The sequence below is a fragment of the Hyaena hyaena genome, unplaced genomic scaffold (genome assembly GCF_003009895.1).
Source record: "Hyaena hyaena isolate Hyena2069 unplaced genomic scaffold, ASM300989v1 scaffold_238, whole genome shotgun sequence".
Lineage (NCBI taxonomy): Eukaryota > Metazoa > Chordata > Mammalia > Carnivora > Hyaenidae > Hyaena > Hyaena hyaena.
In genome coordinates, this window is record NW_024080870.1 from 2,393,258 (window position 1) to 2,418,531 (window position 25,274).

Consider the following 25,274-nt stretch of genomic DNA (forward strand, 5'->3'; position numbering starts at 1 on the left):
TGACAGTCTTTCACTATGCAGCTGCAGAGAACCACATCCCCTCTGGACAGAGCCGTCGACTCCAGGGAGGGTCCGTGATCCCGTCGTCTCAGCTAATCTTGACCTCACTAATCCCAGGCACGCCTGCACATGCCAGAAGAGAAAGCCAGGCCCTTCTTGGGCCACATGTTTCTCGCAAAAGCCGTCCTGTGGCTGTCGGTGCACCAAGAGATCTGGTCTCCTACCGGCCATGAAGCCTCTCGATGGGCCTGGTGGCTGGGAATCGCAGGGTGACCCGCCTTCCCCAAGCAGTCCGGGGACCCGTCCTGACCTCTGGCTAATAGCAGGAGCGCGAGAGCCTTGGTAGTGATACAGACTTGCTACTCTGAACTCCAGCTGTGGTGGTGGTCCACGAATTCACCCTAAAGCCCAGAGTATTAGATCTCCAAGCCCTGGGATGCAGCTGGCCTGGAGCCCCCTCTCCTCCCCCCCGTAAGGATAAAGACTTCGCTTCTAAATGCATTTGGAGCCACCAAAGCCAAGAATTAAATTACGGTATTGGCATCCATATTTTATCATGAAGGGATTATTTAAATACAGCAAAAGTCAATCAGCCCCATTTATTGCTCAGTAATGAGCTACAGCCTGTCAGAGGGAGTGTGGAGGAAGGCCTCGGCCCAGGGGCTGAGATGACAGCCGGCTGGGAAGGACCAGAAGACAGTAGCATCCCTCCATCTCGTTGACACATCCTTCTTCAGTGCATCCCGCTGCCCAGAACCTTCCCGGGGGGTACAACAGCGAAGACACTGGCCAGGGCCCTGCCTTCCTGGGGCTTCTGTGTGGACAGGGAGAGGGCCTCCACCAGGTGGGAAGAGGTTAGACGGCATATTGGGGACTGGCAGGCCTTGGGGCGTGGTCAGGCGTGCGTTGGGTACATGTTGTGGAGAGTGACACGTTAAAGGGACAACCATGGATGGGGTTTGGGGGAGGGGGCCTCAGAGAGGCCAGGGGCCTTTGTCGCTCACCTCCCCACGACCCCACAGCGGTTCTGAGAAACAGCCCAAGACCATGAACCGTTTTCTCTCTCGGAAGAGGCTCGCTTAGTCTAGAGCTTGCATTCAGAAGGCGTGACTTTGCCCCGGGCAGGAGGGCTCTGACCAGCAGAATCGTGGCTCCAGAAAGCTAGGGTGCCACCCCGCAGCAGCCGCGCCTGGGGAAGGCCACACGGCTTGTGTCCGTGACGCGCGGCGGGCACGGCGAGTGGAACAGCCCCGGGCCTCTCTCCCGTCCCCTCGACGGCCCCGCCAGGGTCAGGTCTCGGTTTCTGAGGAACCGAGGGAGCCACAGAGGGAAGTGGCTTTAGGGTCACAAAGCTGTTAGTGGCAGAGCTTGAATTTAAGGCCAGGTCCCGCGGCCCCAAACCCAAGATGCTTGTACTGACTCTGCGCCTCACGGTAAGGTTCCTTATCTCCTCCTCTCCCTTGGCGCCTTCGGTGGGCAAGTGTCCGCTCTGCTTGCCCTCCATCCTGCTGATCCCTGCAGAACCCTTCGCGCATCCCAGATGGCCAGCCCTGAGCTCTTTCCGTGACGCGGCATGCAGCCTCTCGGTGGTGCTGGAAGAATTCAGCCTTTTGGGTGTGCCCAGAATTGCAGTCCGTCTCAGCGATCACTCGTGCGGTCCCGTACCACTAAGTGGCAGTCCCCCCTGGAAGTGAGTGGCTTCGAACAGCTAGGGGCACGCATCTCACTCACAGATCTGTAATTGCCCAGTGGGGCTCAGCGGTGCCCCTCTGCTCCACACGGCACCGGCTGGGGGCTGGCAGGTTGGACCGTGGGGCTTGCTCTGCAGCTGTGGGTATTGGGACTTCTGCGCAGCATGGTGGATAGGTTGGTTCCAAGAGCGTTTGGAGACCTTGCCTCAGAAACCGTGTAGGGTCACGTCGACTGTCCTCTGTGGGTCCGGGGAATCACAGAGGCCCACCGAGTTTCCAGGAGAAAGGACAGAGACCCCAGCACGTGGTGGGAAGAGGGCCATGGCCTCACTCTGAGAAGAGTGTAGGGCGGGGCTAGTGCTGGAGAGCATGGTCCGTAAGGGGGTCCCTGGGGACTCAGTGAAACATCCAGCTCTTGATCTTGGCTGAGGTCATGATCTACGGTTCATGGGTTTGAGCCCCACGCATTGGGCTCTGCGCTGACAGCATGGAGCCTGCTTGGGATTCTCTCTCTCCCTCTCTCTCTGCCCCTCCTCTACTCATACGTGTGTTCCTTCTCTCAAATAAATAAATTTTTTAAAAAAACGGTCCATAAGAAAACCCATTTCACTGCCCCTCTGGCCCCTTCGATTACATCAGGGAGGTCGCAGATGGGCTCTAGTTTGTCTTTGAACTTGTATAACTCTTGGGTCTCTCTTTGTATCAAAAGAGCAGGCTTTCAGCTACAGTTTAACACAAAGGTCTTTTTAACCTGTTTTCGTGGTCACTTTGTTATATCTTTAATCTGGTTTTTCAGTCATGGTAATGATACGACATTTCCTTTTCAAATAAATAAATTTTAGTAAAACGTGAGTACTTCCAAGAGAAGTAAGCCCAGGCCCTCCTTGCTGCTATAGATTTAATCTCCTGTGCACATACGGACAAGGAGTTTCCTTCCTCTGCTGCCGGAAAAGCTTATAAACAACCTGCATGGCCATCAGCTGGGGAGTTGTTCGGTCACAGAGGGTCATAGAGAGCGTGGCTGTGTGTGAATGTGTCACCAAGACGCGGGGGTATGTGGCAGAAGCACTGGGCAGGGCATACGGCGGGCTCCCCTTTGTGACGGACAAGGTGGAGAGACCATCACCAGACTTGGAAATGTACAGGGTGGGGAGATCGCCCCTGGTGGGGGCTGGACAGGGAAGCCTTGATCATCCACCGTCAACAAGGTCACGGCTTTTTCAGTGGGACCACAGGAATGTGTCATGCAAAGAGAATGACCATCTCAACATCGTCAAATACAGTAAGACGGCAAATAAATGAAACAAAGGCAGTGAGTGCCTGGGAGTAGGAGGGACAGTCCTCTCTCCCCGAAGGGAGGCCCCCACCGGGAGGCAAGCCACACCCCCAGGGTCCCAGGCTCTGATGGAGACTCTGTGCTCCCACGCACTGTGTCTGTAGGGTGCACTTTCTCCTCAGATGCAGACTTGGTGTCCCCTGCGTTCTGTGGGCCTGAGCCCCGCGGGGGCACTAGCCAGCCTCGTCCCTCTCAGTCTGGCTGCCCAGGGCCGCACCCGGCCGGAGCTCCTGGGGCTCCCACGCGGCCGGCCGGCAGGTCTGGAAATGTGCATGCCTGCGTACCCAGAGGTGCCGTTGGAGAGACCCCAGCTTCTTGTCGTTCTCGATGCCTGTCCCTGCCTTCCAGATCAGGTAGAGCTGGCTGGCCACCAGCCCGGCCTGGTGCGGCTTCCCAACCCTTGATGGGCCCCAGAAGGGCCCGAGGCCTTTGTGGAGGGATGTGGAGAGAGATTCACTTTCCTCTTTGCTACCGCAGACAGCATAAAGTGACCTTGACCCCCCCCACCCTCAATCCCACCTTGTCCCCCCCAGAAAGGCAATCACCGTGCACTCTGCCAGACATTTTCTCAACCCCTTCTTAACCACCCACACACTGGAACCCATAGAACATACACGGCACGGATTGGTGAGGTTTAATTTTACACACATTGCGTTTCACTGCGCATGTCAGGCCACGGCTCGCTTTTTCCACTCGACAGTGTGTTCTTGACACTTGACCGTGTGAGATAGCCCCGGACCTGAGTCGTTCCTTGTTACTTCCATGTGTTTTCACGCTGAATGAACGTGCACGTTTTTTGTGGGGGTTTTTTTTGTGTTTTTCGTTTTTTTTAGGCTCTCCCTTGTTGTGGGACGTTTGGTTCACTCTAGACCCCAAGCCTGCCATCAGCCTTCTGATTCATGCCTCTTGGCCCTTGTGTGTTTTTCTTGGGAACATACCAGTTGCCGGGTCATATGGTGCGAAAGTTTCAGTTTAAATAAACAATGCTAATTTGCCCTTTCAAAATATCTATGTTAATTTGTTCTCCTAGAAATCTTGGGAAATCATTCAGTTTTTCTGTGTCCTCACCAGTTCTCACCTCCCAGTTGCTGGGTAGAAGGTGGTATTTTGTTTAAAATTGTTTTCCTGTGTTCTCCTGAGGTCGAGCTAGCGAGCGCCTTTGTGTGGGTTTCTTTCCTGGCTGTCGCCATTCTCTTCTCTCTGAATGGCCCCTGGGAGTCCTTCACCATTTACCACAAGATCTTTTGTCTCTTAGAGGTATTTTGCAAATACTTCACTGAGTCTGTAAAGTCATTTGTTATATAGGAGTTAAGTGTTAATGTTGCTGTAATCAGTTACCCATCTTGTATTTATTTATTTTTGTCTGTGTTGATTCTCCTTTTTTATTTGTGTATTTTTTTAATGTTTATTTTTGAAAGGGAGACAAAGTGCAAGCAGGGGAGGGGCAGAGAGAGAGGGAGGCACAGAATCCGAAGCAGGTTCCAGGCTCTTACCTGTCAGTGCAGAGCCCGCTGTGGGGCTTGAATTCATAAACCATGAGATCATGACCTGAGCTTAAGTCCAATGCTTAACCACCTGAGCCCCCCAGACACCCGCTTACTTTTTGTTTTTTTTTTAAAGAAACCGTGCCCTGCCCCTAAGATCACATGGGAATTCTATATTGTCTTCTGTCAATTTTCTGTCAATTTTTATTTTATTTTATTTTATTTTACTTTATTTTATTTTACTTTATTTTATTTTATTTTTTGAGAAAGAGAGAGAGTGATTGTGGGAGGGGCAGAGAGAGAGGGAGACAGAGAATCGGAAGCAGGCTCTGTGTCGGCAGAAGAGACCCGATGCAGGGCTCAAACTCATGACTGGTATGATCATGACCTGAGCCAAAGTCATATGTGTTACCAACTGAGCCACCCAGGCGCCCCTGTAAAATTTTACGCTAGAACCCTAGGCCCTCTGCCTCTTGAAACAGTGGAGTTCGTGGGGAGGGACCCAGGAGGTTCACCTGGGCAGCAAGATCCAGGCAGTGGCAGTGCTGCCCGGGCCACAGGCCATTCCTGGGAGTCACGCAGAGAGGCTCATAAGGTCCCCGCACCCTGACAGTTCTCCCCATGTCCCCACATCCCTCCCAGTACCTCCGCACTGACGGCTCCTCTGTTGTGGGGCAAAATCCGGGGTGCCCGCACGGACTAGACCGTGGGTGGGACTGGGTTCCGTTCAGCAGCCCCTCCGCTGGGTCCCCCTCCACCAAGACATCTAGACAGGAGCAGACAGCCCTGTCCCCAGGGCTTTAGATGAGAATACCCATAGCCAGTGTGGGCGCAGCGGGGGGCTGAGGTGGGGAAGGAGTTCCCCAGGGTGACACCCGGAAGCCCCGACAGATGAGCCCCGACAGCATTCCCTGGTCTCCCTGGAGGAAGCCCACCTCGTTTCCCTTTAACCACCCCCAAAGCTTCTGAAAAGCCCGAGGCCCCCTGACTCTGGAGGTCCTGGCTCCCCAGGGCTGGACAGTTGTCTTTTACTTTTCTTATGAAATCCCTCACGGGGTGGAGGAGTGTTGATGTCTCAATTGCATTTCTGAACGTCGTTCCGCTTTGGGGTTTTGTCCTTCCTTTTTTGTTCTTGGGGGCAGAGATAGTGGGTCATCCCCCCCTCGAAGCTCTTAAGGACCCCAGGCTTTAAGAGGGGGTCGCCTGCCCACAAAGCCCCGTGTTGCAGACAAAACCCCACAGACACCGCCACCCACGGCTGTGTCTGCTTTCCCCAGTCACACCGTGAGGGCGAGGGGTGCGTCTTCTGTGGATGTGAAGAGAGAGGAAATCCCAGGATCCCTGCTCCCTGCTTGTAGGGAGGCAGGGGATAGAGGAAGAGGAAAAAGGAAAGAAAAAGCACCCCTTATCATTTTGTTTTCTGTTTAGAAAAGTAAAAGATTGTTGTTGAGGAAAATGTTTTAAGTACCGAGGAAAGAAAATAAACTCTACATGCTGCAAAGAACATGCTGGAAAAAAATGAGCATACTGGCTTCCACCACTGAATACAGAGGGCCAGTAGGGACGCTAGACATTCTGGATGACATACAATTTTTAGACATCTTCTAAGGTACTTGGCTGGGTCGTTGGGAAAGAGGCAAGATGTGTGCTACAGAATACGAAGAAAGCAGGGGGTTAATCCCGCGGGTGCTGGTGTTTGTCGTGGGGCCACTGGCCGTCCTAGGCGGGCCCTGCCCTGTGAGAACACGCAGACACAAAGCGCTTCAAAGCCCAGAGTAGGTACTGGAAGCCACCCCCACAAAGCCGCAATCCTGAACGGATTCGCTTTCAGAGGGTTAAACGGAGCCATGTGTGGGAAGGCGGTGGAGAGCAAGGAGAGCTGACCCGTCCTCCCTAGGTCCTAATGGAAAGTAAAAGGGGGGGGGGGGCGGTAAAAACTTGGGGAGTGCCTGAGTCCAGGTCTGTCATCCGGTGTGTCTGGGGTCAAAAGTTCTCTCTGTGTTCCCTTCCCTCCCCTCCGCCACCCGCCCGCCTCCAGTAGCATAAGCCAAGTATGTGCTTACAGTGCTCTCGATGGAACCCATTGGGGCGCTTCAGGTACCCCACAGCTGGGATGTAGTAACGCACAGCTGCAAATCTGCTGAAACTCCAGCTGTGCATTCAAAATGGGCGCATTTTATGGTATATAAATTATAACCCAGTAAAGCTGCTTCAAAAAAAAAAAAAAATCTACCATTCTTGTAATCAGAAGCGTCTCCTAATGTTTCAGTTTTATTTTCTGCATTTGTATTTTCTTTGTAAGGATACTTCTTTTAAAAAATATGTATCAGAATAATGCAGTTCTCACCCTCTTCTATTTCGAATTTCAGTGTCTTTTCCAATGTCGTTGCGATGACTTGTAAGTAGGATTTTATACATGGGTTTTTAATATTTACTCTAAACAACTCGAGTAGTTGCTTATTTTAAAATAATTTCAAGGAGGGGCGCCAAGGTGACTCAGTCGGTTGAGCGTCAGACTCTTGGTTTCAGCTCAGGTCGTGATCTCACGGTTCGTGGTTTAAGCCTCAAGTCAGGCTCTGCACTGAGCATGGAGACTAGGAATCTCTCTCTCCCCCTCTCTTTCTGCCCCTCCCCTGCCCACATGTTCTGTCTCAAAAAACAAATATTTAAAGTAATTGCAAGGAATACAGTGGTATATATAGCGCAAAAATTTAAGTTCTCCCATCGATGCCCCCACGCCACATATGCACTCCCCCCACCCCCCGTCCATTCTCACTTCCCTTTCCATAGGCAACCCTTCTTCACAGTTTGGTTAAACATAATTTGTAAATGAGTATATAATTTTGCATGTGATGGGGAAAAAATCATACTCAAATTTTTCCCCTATTTGGGGACATTTAGGTTGTTTCCTCTTTTGGCTATTTAAAAGAAATGTGGCAGAGAATTCCAGTGGAGGAAATTCAAAGCAGATGGTGGATTTAACAGTCTGTCTTACTCGGGTGAGGTCAAAGCCATCAAGGACAGGTACTAAATTCGACCTCGAATTTGATAATAACTTCCAAATAAGAGAAGGGGCCTAGCATATGGTGAGGAGTCTGTGTTAAATGCCTCACCAGTCAGTTCTCATTTAAAGCGCCAGACATCTTGGGGCGCCTGGGTGGCTAAGTCGGTTGAGTGTACAACTCTTGATTTCAGCTCAGGTCGTGATCCCAGGGTCACGGAGTCTAGCTCCCTGTTGGGGTCTGTGCTGAGTGTGGAGCCTGCTTCAGATCCCAGCTCCCCCTCTCTCTGCTGCTCTGCACCTCATGCTCTCTCTCTTTCACAAAATAAATACGTATATAAAGCACCAAACATGTCAAAATAAGGGAGGTTATTCCCATCATACAGGTGGAAAACTGTGATTCAGAGGGGCTGAGTACACCATCTAGTACAAATGTCAGCTCTGAGTTGCCAGACACCAGACTGGAAGTATGATGGTTCTAGAACCAAGCAAGGCGCTTTGTCTTCCTGCGCCTTCCACTCATTCAGGCAGACACCGTCACAGCTGCCATCCATCATCTGTCTGCAAGGAAGCCCTGAAATGTTACCAGGATTCTCGATTGGTTTTTCTTAGCTACAGTTTGAGCGCCTGGTGCACAGTAAACATTGTACTGATCACGTCTCATGTTGTTTATTCCGCCATCAGTTTGAGAGGGGTGGGCATCATCCCTAGCGGCGCAGCATGACTCAGAGGAGGGACTTGGTCTCCGGTGTGCATGTGCCTCCAGGTCTGGGAGGCTGCTACCCCACGGGTCTCCATCAGCTGGACCACTGGACTGCCCCTCATTTTGTGCTGCCTCTGCCTGTTCCCAGACAACAGCGACCTGATCGCGTGCACGGTGATCACCAAGGACGGCGGAATGGTCCAGCGATTCCTGGCTGTGGATATTTACCAGATGAGCTTAGTGGAGCCCGATGTGTCCAGACTTGGCTGGGGAGTGGTCAAGTTCGCAGGCCTGCTACAGGTATGATGGCCAGGAGCCCCGGGAGCTTTTCTTGGTTAGCTGCACACACACACACACACACACACACACACACACACACACACACGTGTGCACAAATCATCTGTCTCTACAGTTCATTTCTGATGACACAAGGACTACGTGAACAGATTGTCATTGGAAAAGTGAAAACACTGCACAGATAAGGGTCAAGTGTGCTTTGACCCAAACCCTCAATTCTTAAACTTGCTCCTGCATTATCGGTATGCGCCTTCCAGCGCTGGTGCCCTGCCAAATGCACATATAAATATAACTGCATGCACTGTTTATAAATACTGTGTGCACACACTTGAGAGAGTGTGTGTGAGTGTGTGTGTGTGTTTAATAGTGTCACACTGAACGTATTCTAAACCTTTTTTTTCCTCCCCACGCGATATATGTCTTAGGGCTGACCACGTTAGCATACGCAGACTTCCCCAGTAATTCTTTTAACAACTGCATGACCACGCCCGGGCCCTGTGCTGTTGCCAGCCCGTTACCTTTACAGACAACGCTGCCTTGAACCGAATGGTCCTTCCTTCCACGTGCACTTGAGCGAAGGTTTCCCTTGTAAATTCCAAGAAGCTGGGGTGTGCCTGTTTTCAGTGCCCGTGGGCACCGCCACATTTCCTCTCTAAAGCAACTGTTGCCACCGGCAATTGAAACATGGCCTCGTCCTCACCCCTGCTCTAGCAGAGGCGGGCTCCACATGGCCAAGCGCAAGTTGGGACATGGGCTTTCTTACCGTTTGTCTGCATGATGGGTGACTAATGTCAGCTCCACAGCTGACTGGAGCAAAGAACCAGGAGTGTTGAAAGCAGCCTTCCAGCCCCTCGCCGCCGGTCACACAGCCCCACCCCCACCCCCGGCCCTGGACGTGCAGGAAACTCTTCCAGGCCCCAGACTTGCCCTGCCCTGAGGCAGTCCCTTCCCTTGCTGGGCAGTCCCGGGCACCGGCCAGGTCCCCCTCCGCACGGTGTGACCTGCTAGCAGTACCACTCTCTGCGGGAGCCACCCATGTGTTAGAGGATGCAGTTGCAACCTTTTCCCCGACCTCCTCTTTTTCAAGATCTTTCCCTTTAAAAAATGTCTTTTCCGGAGGGGGACGCAAGAAACTATATGAAGAATCTTCCATTTAAAAAGAAAAAAAAAGGGGCGCCTGGGTGGCTTAGTCGGTTAGGCGTCCGACTTTCGCTTAGGTCATGATCTCGCGGTTCGTGGGTTCGAGCCCCGCATCGGGCTCTGTGCTGACTACCAGCTCAGAGCCTGGAGCCTGTTTCGGAGTCTGTGACTCCCTCTCTCTCTGACCCTCCCCTGCTCACGCTGTCTCTCTCTCTCTCCTAGAAATAAATAAAAATATTTAAAAATAAATAAATAAAGAAAAAGAAAAAGAAAAAAAAAAAAAAAAAGAAAGACCTCCCTGTAAGAGGTTGTCCATTTAGGTGACTTAGTGCTTCTTATTTATCTAGACTTATGATCAATTCCCTTTAGAATTTAGTGTCAGGAAAGTGTTTTTCTCCCTGGAAGGATTAATACATGTCCTCCGTTCAGACGACGAAAGCCACCCAACCTTTCCGTTTGGTCGCCTTCCAGTGGCTGCTATTTATTTGTCAGGCCATGCCTGCGTGCCAGGTTCTCCACCTTCAGTGTGGGACAGCTCACTGAATGCACACTGCAACAGTTTGCGGCAGATGTCATTTCCCAGGAGCCTGGGCCCGACTTACGGCCCGACTTACGTGAGCCTTCTTGGCCTGTCCCCCGCCTCCTCCAGCACGTCCGGCTCCCGCGTCTGTCTCCTGCCTCGTGCCTTTACCTCGCGGCACCTCAGGCTCTTGTGGGAAGCAGATTCTGTACACGGAAAATCCTTCCGAAGGGTTTAGATGGGATTCGTCCTTACCACGCTTGCTCTGGGGAGTGTCTTCTGCACCTTCCACATGCCGCTTCCTTCACGTGCCCCGTCCCTTCTCGGGGTTAGCATTCTCTGGTAGGGACCAGAAATTCTGGTTTATTCCCTCTAGTATTCTCGGAGGAGCTGCTGGAGTCTGGCTCTCTGAGTCCCAGTGGCCGCTTGAAGACGCTGGTGCACCCGTTTATTCACTAGCTAAGCCAGGTCTCCGCGGGCAGGGTCCCCGCCCCCACAGCCAGCACGGGCTCGCCGTGAGCACCTGTGCTGCCTACCGTGTCCTGTCCACGAGGCCTGGGCTGGTCAGGGAGGCTGCTCTTCTGGGGTAAAGGCAATTTTGGGGGAACTTGGGGAACCTCTTTTCTTTTCTTTTCTTTTTTTTAAGACTCTATTTATTGGGGCACCTGGGTGGCTCACTCCGTTGGTTAAGCGTCTGACTTCAGCTCAGGTCATGATCTCTTGGTATGTGAGTTTGAGCCCTGTGTTGGCCTCGGTGCTGACAGCTCAGAGCCTGGAGCCTGTGTGTGTGCGTATGTCTCTCTCTCTTTGTCCCTCACCCAGTCATGTTCTGTCTCTCAAAAATAAATATTGAAAAAAAAACCCACTCTATTTATTTAAGTACTCTCTACACACCCACCGTGGGGCTTGAACTCACAACCCCAAGACCAAGAGTCGCATGGTCTTCTGACCGAGCCAGACATGGGGAACCTCTTTCTTGATGAGACGAGATCCCGTGGCTTCTGAGCCACCACCCTCCTCCTGAACCTAACGAGCACCCTTGCTTTTGCCCCTTCCCCCGCAGGACATGCAGGTGACTGGTGTGGAGGATGACAGCCGTGCCCTGAACATCACCATCCACAAGCCTGCGTCCAGTCCCCACTCCAAGCCCTTCCCCATCCTCCAGGCCACCTTCGTCTTCTCGGACCACATCCGCTGCATCATCGCCAAGCAGCGCCTGGCCAAGGGCCGCATCCAGGCGAGGCGCATGAAGATGCAGAGGATAGCTGGTGAGTAGCCGGCCCTGGCGGATGTCCTCAGAGCCCTTGGCTCTCGCTCTGACCTCTAGGGGAGGACACTGGTGGTTTAGGACTTACTTGCACTTTGGTGAGAGGACAGAGGATCTGCCCAGGTGTGTGATTTCTAGAGAGTTTCTGGGGCCCTATGGAGGCAAAGGAGAACCCTCCCCAGCCAAGCAACGGGCCCCGAACAGACAGGTGTCAGTGTGGGATGGCTGTTCGCACGCCTGCACACAGGAACTTTCTAGCTTACATGTACTAAATGCTTGGACGTTCCTCTACCACCTTGGATCCTCAGGCCTTAAGATCAGTAGGGTCTGTTTGTCCATTTTACCGAAGAGTAAACCAAAGTTCTGTGACTTGCACACCCACAGGTAGTTGGCAGGAGCCCAGTGCGGCACTTCCTCCTTGAAGCCCACCCCTTGCCCCCTCCTTCCAGCTCTCCTGAGAGACAGCCCTGCCGGGCGAGGGGGCCACGATGACCCAGCACTAGATTCGGAAGTCGCACATTCCACAGGCACTGTGGTGAATTTGTTGGGGGGCCTCATGCCGTGCTGAGCAGGAAGGCCCGAGCTTTCTTAGAAATAAGGCTCTGTAACAAGGGTGTTCCATTCATCAGGGCCGACGGCCGGCTCTCCCCCAGGGGAGAAGGCTTTCTCTCAACTCCCACAATTATAAATAGTCTTTCTCCAGACACCAACGCCTTTCAGTTCAAGCACCAATGGTCACCCCGGTGCAGTTGCTGGGAGGAACTCCTTGGGGAGCCAGAGGGATGCGTTCTAAAGGGATCACCTAAAAATAAACCCTTGGAGCGCCAGGTTTCTGGACACCGTAGATTAGGTTATTTGCCGTGCGCGCCCCGTTGATTTGCACAGGACTGCGTCCCATGCGTACCTCATTTTATTTCTCACTTAGCTGAAACTTGGCCTATAAAATCATTAGAGAAGCATTTTGTAATGTGCAAAGTGACTTAAATCATTCAGTCCGTCCTCTTAAGATTTATTTTCAGAAGGTGGTTGTTGTTGCTTTTTTTTTTTTAACGTAAAGCAATTTCTCACCGCTGGCACGAACGCTAAATACTTCATTTGGAAATTGAGAATTACGCTGTAAAGTGGCTGTTAGAACGAACGCCTCGGGTATGCCTTAAATCGATTTTAAAAGCCCCTCCAAATTGCTCTATCGTGAGATTTCTTTACGGGAGGAAAGATAGCGACGGTGACAGATAAGCACAATCTCATAAATACACACGCACGTGCGCAGATACGTTCTCCCTCACACATGCTCCCCCGTCCGCATCCAAGCTTTCAGGGCAGAATGGGCCCCGTTTGCTTTGGGGTCTAAAATCGTACCCGCGGCTCAGCCTCGCTAAGGGTCTTTAGCACGCGGAAGCTGAGAATTCGAGGTGGAGACTGGCTGGCATCCATTTCTGGCTCCCTCGCCAGGCACCACTGTGTCCTGAGCTCGCGCAGGACCTCCCTGTCACGCCAGTCCCCCCCCTTTCAAGGCCGCCGGCCGCCTGCTTGGCACTGTCCCGAGTGACACGCCTGGCAGGGGCGCCTGCCCCGCCGGCTACCGCCCACCCTGCCCACAGCCCCGTCACCCACACCCCCAGGCCCCCACGATGAGCATGAACCACGGTGTTGTTTGAACATAGCCCTCCTGGACCTCCCGATCCGGCCGACGACTGACGTCCTGGGGTTTAGACTTGGCTCCTCTTCCACCCAGCACCTGCCTTTCCGCTTCTACGACCAGTGCCGCCGGGGCAGCAGCGACCCCACCGTGCAGCGCTCTGTGTTCGCGTCAGTGGACAAGGTGCCAGGTAAGCTGCCCCGTCCCTGCGCCGCCTCGCGTCCCTGCGCCGCCTCGCGTCCCCGCCCGCGTGAGCCCGTGTGAGCAAGCCTCCCTTCCCGCCTCGGAGTCCCATCGGCTGGAAGCACCCATTTCTTAGAATTCGTCAAAGTAGAGCTCAAGATGAAACACAAGCCCTAGAAATAAATCTTGGCTTTCCATTTGAGGTTCTGCCTCCTGGCTTTGGTGTTCCAGAGATTTTCTGGGGATGTGGAAGAACTTCTCAGAATTGAGACTAAGAAGTTTCTTGGAAATTTCTTGGAAATACTCAGATTGTTAGTAATGAGGTTGTGGGGAAGCGATTTCCTTCTCCATGTGAGATGACTAGAGAGGCCGTGTGTACAGTTCCTGTTCCAGGCCCGGAAGAAGTGAGAGCCCGTGCCAGGGCCTCCCATCTGGGAGCTGGGAGCACCCCTCCCACTCTCTCCAGAGCTCCTGTCCCCAGAAAAGAGAAATAGGAGAAGAAACGTCAAGGGCCACTTCTCCAGAAGGGCTGGCAGCCTCGCCCCTTCCTGTTCCGATGCGTCCCCCTTACATAAGTCCGCGTGTGCACCCCAGTCCTTCGAAAGAGAACCTCACTCTTGATTACAGAGCTTCCTAAAGTTGGCCCGGCGGCCCCTGCAAGCATGTAGGGTTTCGAACTTGCACTGAAATGTTGCAGAATGTTATCAAAGGCAGTTGCTGATTGAAGAAGAGCTGTTGATTTAGAATCCCGCGACAAGGACCTGTCCAAAGTCAGGGTCCTTGTTTTCCCTGCACTCCATGACGTATCCTATATTCATTCTTTGATTTCTTTGAATTCCTTTTAGAGATATGTATACCGTAAGTATACGATATTTTAAAATGCAAACAGGACGTGATAAAATGAGAAATAAGTCAGCGTTGCCCCAGAGGTGATCACTGTTAACGGTTTCTTGCCTGTCCTTCCAGAAATGTTCATTTGTACGCCGTCCACGTTTTTTTCTTGTCTGTTTTTACACGTGGAGTCGTACCGTCTGTGGGATTCTGCACTTTGCCTTTTTTCACGTGTAATTCGGTGTGACAGGCCAACGCGTGTTGATTAACTTCACGCCAAGTAATAATTAACTCTTGTCTGGTATTTGAGCCTACGGCTGGACCAGAAACATCTTTCATAACGTTTTGTATTGGCACATTTGGGTCATTTCCGGTGTCATTGCACATCCTTGGGTGCCTTGGTGTAAGTGTGCAGACCTCGACTGTCAGGGGGAGAAATTCTCAGCCGGGTCAAAGGGGAGGCTTCTCGTCTGACATAGGCAGTCGCAACACGTGCTCTGCATGAGCGTGCCCGTTCACGCTGCCCCCGCTGCCTGTGACCGGCTTCCTTCTTAAAACCAGTCTTAGTGTCTAAGACTAATGGTGACACCGCGTTTGTCTTCAGCGACAGCATGTGACATGACACTGTGTGCTGCTTTGTCAAAACTCGTTCAGGCTGCGTCACGTTCCGTAGAGATGGTTGCTAAGTAAACATAAATGGTGGCTGGGAATCTCAGTTAAATGCAGATGGCCCTGGCAGGAAATCATTTCCCTTTCTGTCTGTCTTTTTCTTTCCACAGACTTGTAATTTATCATAACATTTCTGTAAGCACCGCCTTGTGTTTTCTTTTAAGTTGAGATATAATTGACACATCATATTAAGATGTTATTTCTTTAGGGCCATTCATGTTTCATCCCGGGAGCAAATGGGTTAAAGAGAAGCACCGGGGCCTTATTTCCGTTCAGTCCTTTTTGGACAAAGCAAGTATAAATAAATAAATGGGGCCAAACGTCACATTCTTCAGCATCTGCATAATCGTCTCTCTGTTTGCAGAATGGTTTACAATGACTTATTACCAAATGCTCCCACCCCGCCTGGGCTCCCTGGGAGAAGTGAGGTCATCCAGTGCAAGGGGCGGGGGGCGGTGTGGGCCTGTCTGCTGTGGCCTGGGCCTGCCTGGTGGGAGTGCCCACCTCCCTGCTGCTGGCCCCACGGTCAGATATTTAACAGATGGGACTGTGGGGGATTAAAGGTAGCTGCCCAGGCTGGCCGTCCACCCCCGGCCCGTATGTCCCCCGTGACAGTCTCTGGAAGTGCCACACAGGTGTGGGGTGGGGAGTGGGGACACTCTCACAGATGTGCCCCCAAGGGCAACTGCTCTGGACCCTTGGGTAGAGAGGCCCCACTGCCTTCCCTGCACTGGCCTGGGCTGGAGATGTGGCCTAACGAGCAAGTGAAATCCCTGAGCCTCAGTGTGACTCAAAGAGAGGGAGGGGAGCTCTCCCCACCCCACCCCTCCTCACCTCCTGCTGTCTCAGCAGCCTGTCCCTCAGCATCTGGGATCGTTCTTGGTCCTACTCTTCCCCGTCCCATCCCCGCTGGCCTGCTCTGTTTCCAGAAGACACCTCCCTGTCCCCGCCCCCAGCCCTGTCCCCAAATCATGGAGCAGTCTCCTCGGTGTTCTCAGGCATCCACCCTCATCGCTCCCCTTCAGCCAGAGGGATCTTTCTAGGACACAGTCAGGTCACATCACACCCCTCCCTGCAACCCCCTGGTAGCTTCCTGCTGCCCTCGGAACGAATGCACATCTCTCTCTCCGGTCTTGGTCTTGCGTGGTTGTGGTGAGATGGGCCTGCTGGCCTTTCAGACGCAGCCACCCGGCCACACCACCCCTGCCGCTCCTCTCAGCCAGCACTTTTCAAAATTTGGGCCTCGGGTCCTCCTTTATATGCTTAAAAAAATACTGAGGATCCCGAAGCGCTGGAGTTCATATAGACCTCGCGTGCTTTAGTCTGTGGCCCTTGGACTAGGGAAGGGACACAAGGGAAGATCGGAAGCATTCTTCTGGTTAATTCCTGTCACCAGAGTGAACGAGATGTGCACCCAGGGAGGGCACGTGCGCCCACGGGTAGACTTGGGACAGTGGCACGTCAGCTGGCTTCCATCACCCTCACCTTGTAGCCAGAGTGGGGCTGGTGGGGGCCACCGGAGCAGGCCGGGCTGGCCTCTGCTGCTGTGGCGGCCACAGCCGCATCTGGGCCCGCGAGTGCAGGGGGTCTCCCCACCCGCCACCTCTTGGAAATGGCCTTGCCCTGTGTCCCTTGCCATAGACCACATGGTTGCAAACCCCAGGTGGGGTCCTCACTCCTGTCCAGGGCGGGGGAGGAGCATTCACAGTGGAGAAAACAGTTCTGGCCGCCTGCCTCTGGGTGACTGCCGGAGGGGCTGGGCCTGGCCTGCCACGTGCCCCATTTTACCTGCCGGCCGGGTGATTGTCACTGAGCCGGCTGTCTCCCCCTCACCAGCTGTAAACGATTATATTTAATGAAAACTCCTCCATTTCCCTGAAAGAAATCCTAAAGTAGAATATAAATCAGGGCTCTTAGGTGACTAGCCACTTTCGTATATTTCTCTTTTTCCTCTGGGCTGGGAGAGAAATCACGAGTCCTGTTTATTGGCCAGCTTCATGTCCCTGGCCGTCGCCCCTGGGGCAGGTCAGCTCTGCGAGGGCAGAGGCGCGGTGCGCGCCGGCGCGGGCAGGGGGCTCGTCGGCACGCGGTGTGCCCCGGAGGGCAGGCTCGACCAGACCCACAGTCTGCCTGCGAGGGGCAGCCGTGCACCATTAGTGCCCTCAAGGTCTTGTCCCACCAGCCCACCGCGACCGCCAGAGCCTGCCAAGGGGGGTCGGGTGTCCACAGGGGCATCTTCCCACAAACACCAAGTGGACCCCCGGACCCGGGAGCAGAAGCTGTTCCTCGAAGTGCCCCTGAGCGGGAGTAGGGGAGGCAGTGGCAGTCACAGGACCAGCACTCTGGCCAGCCAGAGCGGCCTTGGCCCCCACGCTGGGCTCCTTCTGGCCTAGAGCCTGCTCACAGGTGTTTACCTGTTCCCAATTCTTATCCAAACTGAAGGTCTCTACAGCCCAACTGGGTCAGGGATGTGAGAACTCAGGCGGGTCAATGCCCCCTGGCCTTCACGGATGGGGGCTTAGCGACAGGACCACAGAAAGTGACCCCTTCCCAACTTGTTAATTACCAGCCACTCCCCAGCGGCTTTTAGCTCTGGGGACAGGGACCGAATCTGTGACTGTTTTCCACCCTGCTTCAAACCTTCCAGAGTCTCTAGCCCTCAGCCTCTGTCCATGGCCGTTGTCCAGCACAGCTGGCCCTGCCCCTTCCCACTCTTGGCCCCTCTCTCCTCTCCCACCTCGGCTCCCCCTGCCGATAACACAACCCCAAATGTCAGCAGCACTGGGCTTTCTGCCTGCCCCTCCCAAGGGCCAGGTGGGTCCCATTCAGGGCCTCTGTGCTCTCGCTGCCCTCTGCCTAGAGCCCTTTGCCTAGAGCCCTCTGCATGGCTGGTTCCTTCTCAGGACTCAGGACTCTGATCAGATACCTGCTCAGGGGCCTCCCCTGGGGGCCCCGACCCCCTCCCCCAGGCCCTCTCTGTGGGGCAGCTGGTTTTCTGTAATTGAAGTGAAATCCACATAACATAAAAGAAAGCCTAGGATTCAGTGACATGTAGTACATTCATGGTGCCATGGTGCCACCACCACCTCTGCTGGTTCCAAAATACTTTGATCGCCCACAAAGCAACAGCCATTCGCCCTGGGCACTCAGGCGCCATTCGCCCTTCCCCAGCCCCGGCCGCTACCACTCTGCTTCCTGTCCCGTGGGCTGCTGTGTTCTGGACGTTCGCACACATCGTACAGTGTGAAGCCCTCTGCGTCTGGCCTCTCTCCCTGAGCATCATGTTCACGTGGAGCGTCCATACACATGTAGCACATGTAGCACATGTCTGAGCGCGTGGACAGACCACATTGCGTGCATCCGTTCTCACACCATTGGCGGCCACGTGGCTGGTTCCCACCTTCCGGCGTGCATGCGGAGCAGAATGGTGGAGCAGAATGCTTTTCCCACGGCCCTCCAAGCCCTCCCCATTAGCTGGACTTGACCCGTTTGTGTTCCCGGCTGGGTCGCTCACCCCGAGCTCACTTGGAGGGCTCCGGTGCCCCGTTCATCTTGCCCTCAACTGCTGATGGGTGGCGAACAGGTGCCCAGTGACTGTCGGATGCAGGCGGGGACGTGGATTGGTGGATGGCGGCTGGGCTGAATGGCTTGTTCGGCGTCTTATCTTCCCAGCAGGCTGTGAACCGAGGCAGGGGCGTGGCTGTCTTGCTCCTGGCCCTGGCGCCGGCACCAGCCCAGGATACCACCTGGAGAGTCACGCTGCATCCCGCCAGAGCCGAGCTCTAAGCTCAGCTTTCCTCTCTCGTCCCAACTCCTTGTCCCTCCTGTTCAGGCCCCCGTCTGTCTCTGGGCAAACATTTAAATCCCTGAGCACGGGGAGTACTGTGCTTTCCACCAGTGTTATCTTTATGAAAGGCAAACAAACCGGCCCTATCAGTCACTGACCCAGAACGCTTAATAGTTCCGTGGAAAGGCAGAGCCGTTCCAGAGCCAGCCCCTGGCGGCTGAGCAGCCGAGGGAGAGCACAGAGATCACAGCGCACGCCGAGCCAGCCGCACTGACCACGGACCACGATGCCTCGGACTGACAGCCAAAAAAAAGATCAATGTTTAATTCATAAACCTCAGTCCTGCCTTCTCTCCTGGGATAACATACTAGGTGCTAATGTCATCTCGTGACAGTGTTTCCCAGAAACTAATTTTTTTAGGCCTGTTATTTTTCTTGTTTCCGATTAGAAAACCGGAGCTAGCTGCCTCCTCCCAGCTCCCCAAGGCAAAAGGAATGCCCTTTCTGGAGTCACATGGGAAGGAGAGCCTCCCCGGACCTTCCTCCAGTCTCCTTGGCCGCCTGTTAACCCCTCCGGAGCATTCAGCCCCCTGGCCAGAGACTCCAGCACCTGAGTCAGTGACTTAACAGAAACTTCATTCTAAACCTGTCACCTCTTTTTTTTTTTTTCTTTTTTTTTAAAGCAAACCGTATTGAGCTCCTAAGCCCTTCATACAGCATTCTCCTCTGATCTGCGAGACAACCCTCAGAAGCAAGCTTTTGCCATTTTCCTTTTCTGCATATGAGAAAGAGCCTGCTCAAGGTCACGCCAGGTGCCCCTCCCCCCAATGAGTCCAGGAACTCGAGTCTGCCACCGCTATGCCTCTTAGTTCCTGACCCAGAGTGGACACTTATGAACTGAAGTCTCCTTTTCTGCTTTTAGAAATAAAGGCCCACCCACAGCCGCCTGAGACCTCACTAGTGTCAGGCAAAACCAGGTTGTTGACTCCAGCTCTGGGTGGTTTTAAGTTTAAGAGAGAGGGTAAGTGGGGGAGGGGCAGACAGAGAGGGAGACAGAATCCCAAGCAGGCTCTGCACTGCTGGTTGCAGAGCTCAACGCGAGGCTCAAGCCCACAAACCGGGAGATCATGACCTGAGCCGATACCAAGAGTCGGACGCTTAACCAACTGAGCCACCCAGGCGCCCCCGCTATGGGTGTTTTGAACAGAAAACATCATCTGTTTCTGGAAGCATTGGTAGAGTTTGACTGGAAGAATTAAGTCTGCCCAGCACTCTGTATGTGTTAATTCTGTGCTCCTGACAGTGCTGGGAGCTGGTGTGGCTTGCCCTTGGACTTGGTCCAAGTCGCAGACCAAGGCTGCAGAGCCCACGCAGGGCAGACTGAGAGCCCTCCCTCCACTGCCTGCTTCTAAATCCCAGTTGCCTCCAGGCTGGTGTCCATCCAAGCAGCTTACCCTGACGGCTCTGCCACCTGTCTCTGATTGTCAGAGGTCAGCAAGACAGACCCCCATGAGAGAGGGGACTTCGGGTGGCCCCAGCATAGACACAGCATGCCCATGCCCGCCTTCTGAACACCACGCCCACACACTCCGAGCCCCGCCTTGCATTTGAGGTTAAACATGCAAAGCAGCCGTCTGGAAAGACACTCTTCCCCCTCCCTACCCCCCGCCACAGCCACCACTTCCAAACTGGGTAGAGCTCGGGGCCATGTAAAGACCCACCAGGGTATAGATTTGTTCCCCAGTCCATCGAGAGCAAAAGGCAGAATCAAGACTTAAAAATGTTGCCTGTGCAAAAGCAGGATCCGAGCTCTTTTCAAAGCCCTCTGGCAGCTGTCTCTGGGAGAGCAGCCCTTGCGCGGTTGGGCCGGAGGTGGAGGACTCTGGTCCCGCTCAGACATCGTCCCCGAGCCAAGTCCGAGGCTCCCGCTCCCCCCCCCCCCCCCCCCCCCCCCCCTAGCCCCCCCCCCGGCCCCCCCCCCCCCCCCCCCCCCCCCCCCCGCCTCCTGTTAGAGCCCGCAGGACAGCCACGAAGAGGGAGTGTGAGCACCGTGTCCAGCTGGGAGCACACGGCCCTGCGGGAACCATGCTCCTGGGTCGGGGCCCATGGGGCCCCCTCACCTGGAATGTGCCCCCAGATGTGGACGCTTTCCCGGGACACACACTGGCGCTCGGTGTCAGAGGAGTCCTCTTGCGAAACACAGCCCAGCAGGCGGAGCCAGCCTCCGGGCCCCAGAGGAGCCTCTCCGGGGGTGGACACAGGAGAATGAAAGAGTTCCAAAGAATTGAGTGTTGCTTCACTTGTCGGGTCATCACCCACCTGCGGCTGCCAGAGCCGCCGCGTGCCTGGGAGCCACCTGCAGCCCACCACCCATCACAGAGCAGGGACTGCCACGCGGGCTGCCCGTGGAAGAGGGTGGAGAGCCCGGGCGGGAGGCCGTGGGAAGAGTTCCAGCCCCGGCCTCACTCTGCCCTTCAACTCGCGTAGGTCCCAGTGGGCCCCCAAGGAGCAGCCTTGCTGGTGGCAGGGGATGGGCAGGCAAGTGTCAGAGCAAGTGGCCGGGCCACGTGCCTGTGTGCACACCTGCCCATGCCTGTACCTGCCTTGAGGATGCGGCCTCTGCCAGTCCTTCTTCCTGTCAAGCTTCCTAGGACAAGCCAAGCGTTTATTGCAGGGCAGTTAAAAAAGTCGGAGAAGGACCAAGAAGAGACAGGATGGATGCACTAACCCTCTCTCCCTTGAGCCGTCCGTGAAGCACATCCGGTGTCCCTGCCCATCGTTCTTTCTGTTTGTCCGTCGTGGGTTTCTGGTCTCAGCAGCAGTGTTTGCCCAGGTGACAGTCAGCAGAAGGAGGTGGCTTAGCCCAGCCCTGGAGCAGACGGTCTGGGTTCAAGCCCTGGCTCCGCCTTCTCCTCATTGCATGGCCTCTGACCGGCGAGTTCACCCTCTGCACCCGGTTATTCATAACAAACACTGAGTGTACTTAACACCGCTGAACTGTACGCTAACAAATAGTTCGGATGGTAAATTTTATGGTATGTGTGTTTTACCACGGTGAACGAGGGGGGAAAAAGCAGGGATGAGAATGTGACCCACCTCACTAGGCTGTTGTGAGCATGAAAGGAGTTAATTCACCTAAGTGCCCAGAACGATGCCTCACCCGTGTGCAGGGGCAGTAAAGGGTAGGCTCTCGGTATTTTTTATTGTCATTGTTCTTAGTCAGGGTTGACCCTTGGGACCCTAAATAATAGGTTCCCTTTCTACGCATTAAATCAGTTTGTGCAAAGTTAATCACCCAGCAGCTCCCTGCGAGGCATATAACAAAGGCGCCCTGCAGCTGTACAGATTCACTCACTTAGACTTTCCATCAGGTGCTGATAAAACGCAGGGGCAGAATTTACCTCCTGCAGAAGGGCCAGGAGGACTCTGGTTCTGGACATGCCGGAGGCCCCACAGCTCCAAGAGCAGAGCCAGGGCCAGAGAAGAGCAGAGATCCACTCCCTGCGCCCCAGCCCCTCACACACCTGCTCCACACCTTCCCCCGTGGTCCTGACAGCTTTCACTTAGTTCTTGCTGATCCACACATCAGCCCCAGGGGGCCGCTGCCTTCGCCACTCTGCGGACCTGGAAACCTGAGCACAGAAGGGCGAGCACTTGGTCAGCGCCCTGAGCTTACACCTTCAGTCCTGAAGGGCACCCGGGAATCAGCTGTGCTTTGGAAACCTGTATCCCGTTCGGTCGTGTGAGCCGGAAGCACGGAAACCAGCAGAGAACAGGGCTGTGTTCTCTGGGTACAGGGTGGGTGCGGGTGCCTATGTCCAAAGGAGAGTCTGTAACGTCATGCAAAGAAACTTTATGAGCCTTGTGCTTCTCTGGATGTTTCTCTAGATGTTTATCTTTTGCCACTGAGTCATTTGTTTTACCAGCGGCAAGTTCTCATTAGCAGACAAGTGACAGCAAGTGACAAGGATCAAAGGCTCATGTGTGGGGTAAAACCCAGAAACAGAGAAGACCCCAGCCCTTGATTCTATCTTGATTTGATGTTGGGCTTCAAATGTCTCTGACTGGCTTAGGGAATCCCAGGGTCCCGCCTGGAACTAGGTTTGAGAACCACTTTACCACTTCCCAGGAACCAATCACAGTGCCAGCCTTGGGTCCCAAGGGCATGAGGTGCCAAATAAGTGGCATCCCTGAGTGTGTACATGGCTAGAAAGAGAGTAGTTCCTGCACGGGGACCCTACTCAGAGTGGGAGGAGCCGGAGCAGAAGGCAGGCATGGGACACAATAGAAGTGCTGAGTGTTCACAGGGAGGAGGGGTCATCGGGTCCCTCACATGTCCCTTTCCTCTCTGCCCCTTCCTTTATGGCCTCTTCAGAGCCTGCCAACTCCTAGGGGCCAGGTAGGGGACCACCGGGGAGAGAAGGGAAAGGGGACAGATGAAGAAAGATCTGGCATTGTTTTGAAAAAAAAATTTAATGTTTATTTATTTTGGAAAGAAAAAGAGAGAGACAGAGCATGAGTGAGGGAGAGAAAGGGAGAGAGGGAGGTGCAGAATCCGAAACAGGTTCCAGGCTCTGAGCTGTCAGCACAGAGCCCAGCGCAGGGCTTGAACTCAGGAGCCACGAGCTCATGACCTGAGCCAAAGTCAGACATTCAATTGACTGAGCTACTCAGGTGCCTCTCTTTTTTTTTAACTTAAAAAAATTTTTTTATAAGTTTATTTATTTTGAGAGAGAGGGAGAGCGTCCACATGCAGATGAGCAGAGGAGGGAGGGAGAGAGAGAGGGAGAGAGAGAATACCAAACAGGCTCTGAGCTCTTGGCACAGAGCCCAACGCGAGACTCAAACTCATGAACTGTGAGATTATGACCTGAGCTGAAACCAAGAGTCGGACACTTAACTGACTGAGCCTTGGCATTTTTTAAAGGAACTTTAAAAATAGCAGGGAAATTACACAGCAGATACAACAAGAAGGTCAGGAAAAAGAGGGTGCACTGACTTAGCAAGTGTTCGCCGACGTCTCTTAGGAGTCAAATAAGCGACATGCCAAGCACACGAGAGGACTGTCAGGGGAGACGGACATACAGACGGGTTGTGCACAGAGGCGGGTGTGATGAGGACACGTGTGCAAAGGCATGCGGGAGCCGGCGACATGTGGCGGCACGGCTGGGGTAGGGCCGTGACGGGGAGACAGGCTAGAAGGCCTAGTGAGGTCGGAGCGGCTGAGGGCTTCCGGCCTGCTGGGGGGTTGGAATTTTACCCTGGAAGTGCTAGGAAGCCCTTGAAGGTGCCAAGGCCAAGGCGTGGGCTGGCAGGCGCCTTGGGTTTTGCTTTACTGCAGTCAGGGAAGGGAGAGGGAAGAAGAGAGACTCTGGGACACTCTCGGCCCTTCTGATGACACCCCCCACCCCCCACCTACGCCATAAGTGGTGCTCTGCCCTCGGGAGGGATGAGAAAGCCTCGGCAGAGCTACTCCCTTCCTCGGTTTGGTGCGCCGCCTTCCGTCTCTCTCTCTGCGTGTTTCCATTCTATGCTTGTGCTGGTCTCCTGCGTTGCCTTTTTATTTCTTCACAGAAATGAACGCTGTTTTCACTCAGCGATGTGTCTTGGATTTTCGTTCTTCCCTGTTGGTTCATAAGAGAGCCCGCTTCCGTGTTTATTCCTGCAGCGCAGTCCATCGTGTGGGCAAACCACTGTTTACTTTGCCAGTCCCCCATTGATGGACATTTAGGTCGTGGCCAGTTTTCTGTCCTTGACAAAGCATGAGCGGCTCTGCGCACCCTTGCGCAAGGATTTCCCTGGAGTAAGTCACCATGAAGTGGGGCCAGAAGTATCTAGGGCTGCAGCCCTAACAGGCCTCGGTGACCAATAAAGTATGTGGGTGGAGATGGGGGGCGGGCTAGCTTAGGGCGAAATATCAAGGACTCTCGCTTTGTATCTGAACCCTCTCCTCTTATTTAGCCAGCGAGGGCATCTCAGTGATCCCAGCTTCTGCCCCAGCAGAATCCACACTGCTTGTGGCCAGTGTTCTGTCCAGGAGGCCTTTGGGAGCTGTGAGGATTGGAGAGGTTCCCAGGAGCCAGCAGGCGGCCTCCAAGGGCTCGCCGGCCCACGGCTCGGCTTGTCAGCCCAGACAGCGCATGGTGGCATGATGGGTCCCCCAGTAGTTTCTCCTCTGGCCTCCTGGCCTCTGAGCCGAGGTTAGGACTTGCTTCGACTCTTTCCTGTCTGTAGCCAGCATCCCATGAGTCAGTGCAGCTTCCTTTATTTGTGGTTGGCCAACTGTGGCACTCTGTGAATGTGCTGTTCTCCAGAAACACACACGGAGAAGTATTTGTTCAACGTCTCAGATTCCCAGAGGGTCACAAGTCAGTATTATCCCTGTCCTGCGACATCTCTTCACACTCCAACAAGCCCACTCCTCAAGCCCCAGAGAGATCCCCGAAGTCCATCAGAGCAGGGCCGATGAACTGTTTTCCGCCGCCTCCACTACTGCCAGCCGGGAACGCAGATCTTTGGAATCACGTGATTCAGGCGGTAGGCGCTTCAGCTTCAGCTGCACAGCAGTACTAAGTTTGGGCTGTGATTTGCAGTGACTCCTCTGAAAAAATTTGCAAGTTTGGTAGAAATTCAGATGCATCCCATATGTGGTATACTTTAGCCTCATAGACGTTTTTCAGGGATGACAGTCCTGTTTATTGAATGCCTTCTACGTGCTTGCTAGGCA

General features: G+C 54.0%; 1 protein-coding gene and 1 long non-coding RNA gene across 6 annotated transcripts in view; one reads left to right on the forward strand and one right to left on the reverse strand.

Annotated features, from left to right (window-relative positions):
• The window catches only part of CLEC16A (C-type lectin domain containing 16A), a 178,033-nt gene that overhangs the window by 136,509 nt on the left and 16,250 nt on the right, over positions 1-25,274 (forward strand). For all 5 annotated transcript variants that reach the window (XM_039244331.1, XM_039244333.1, XM_039244332.1 and 2 more), the window contains 3 exons: positions 8,364-8,515; positions 11,236-11,440; positions 13,104-13,268. In XM_039244331.1, the coding sequence (XP_039100262.1) occupies positions 8,364-8,515; positions 11,236-11,440; positions 13,104-13,268 (522 nt within the window). The remainder of the gene's footprint in view (positions 1-8,363; positions 8,516-11,235; positions 11,441-13,103; positions 13,269-25,274) is intronic.
• On the reverse strand, positions 17,802-21,014 carry LOC120239822. Its single transcript, XR_005530519.1, has 2 exons — positions 20,668-21,014; positions 17,802-18,437 (listed from the first exon to the last, which is right to left on the reverse strand). It is a non-coding gene; the product is annotated as an uncharacterized LOC120239822 (long non-coding RNA).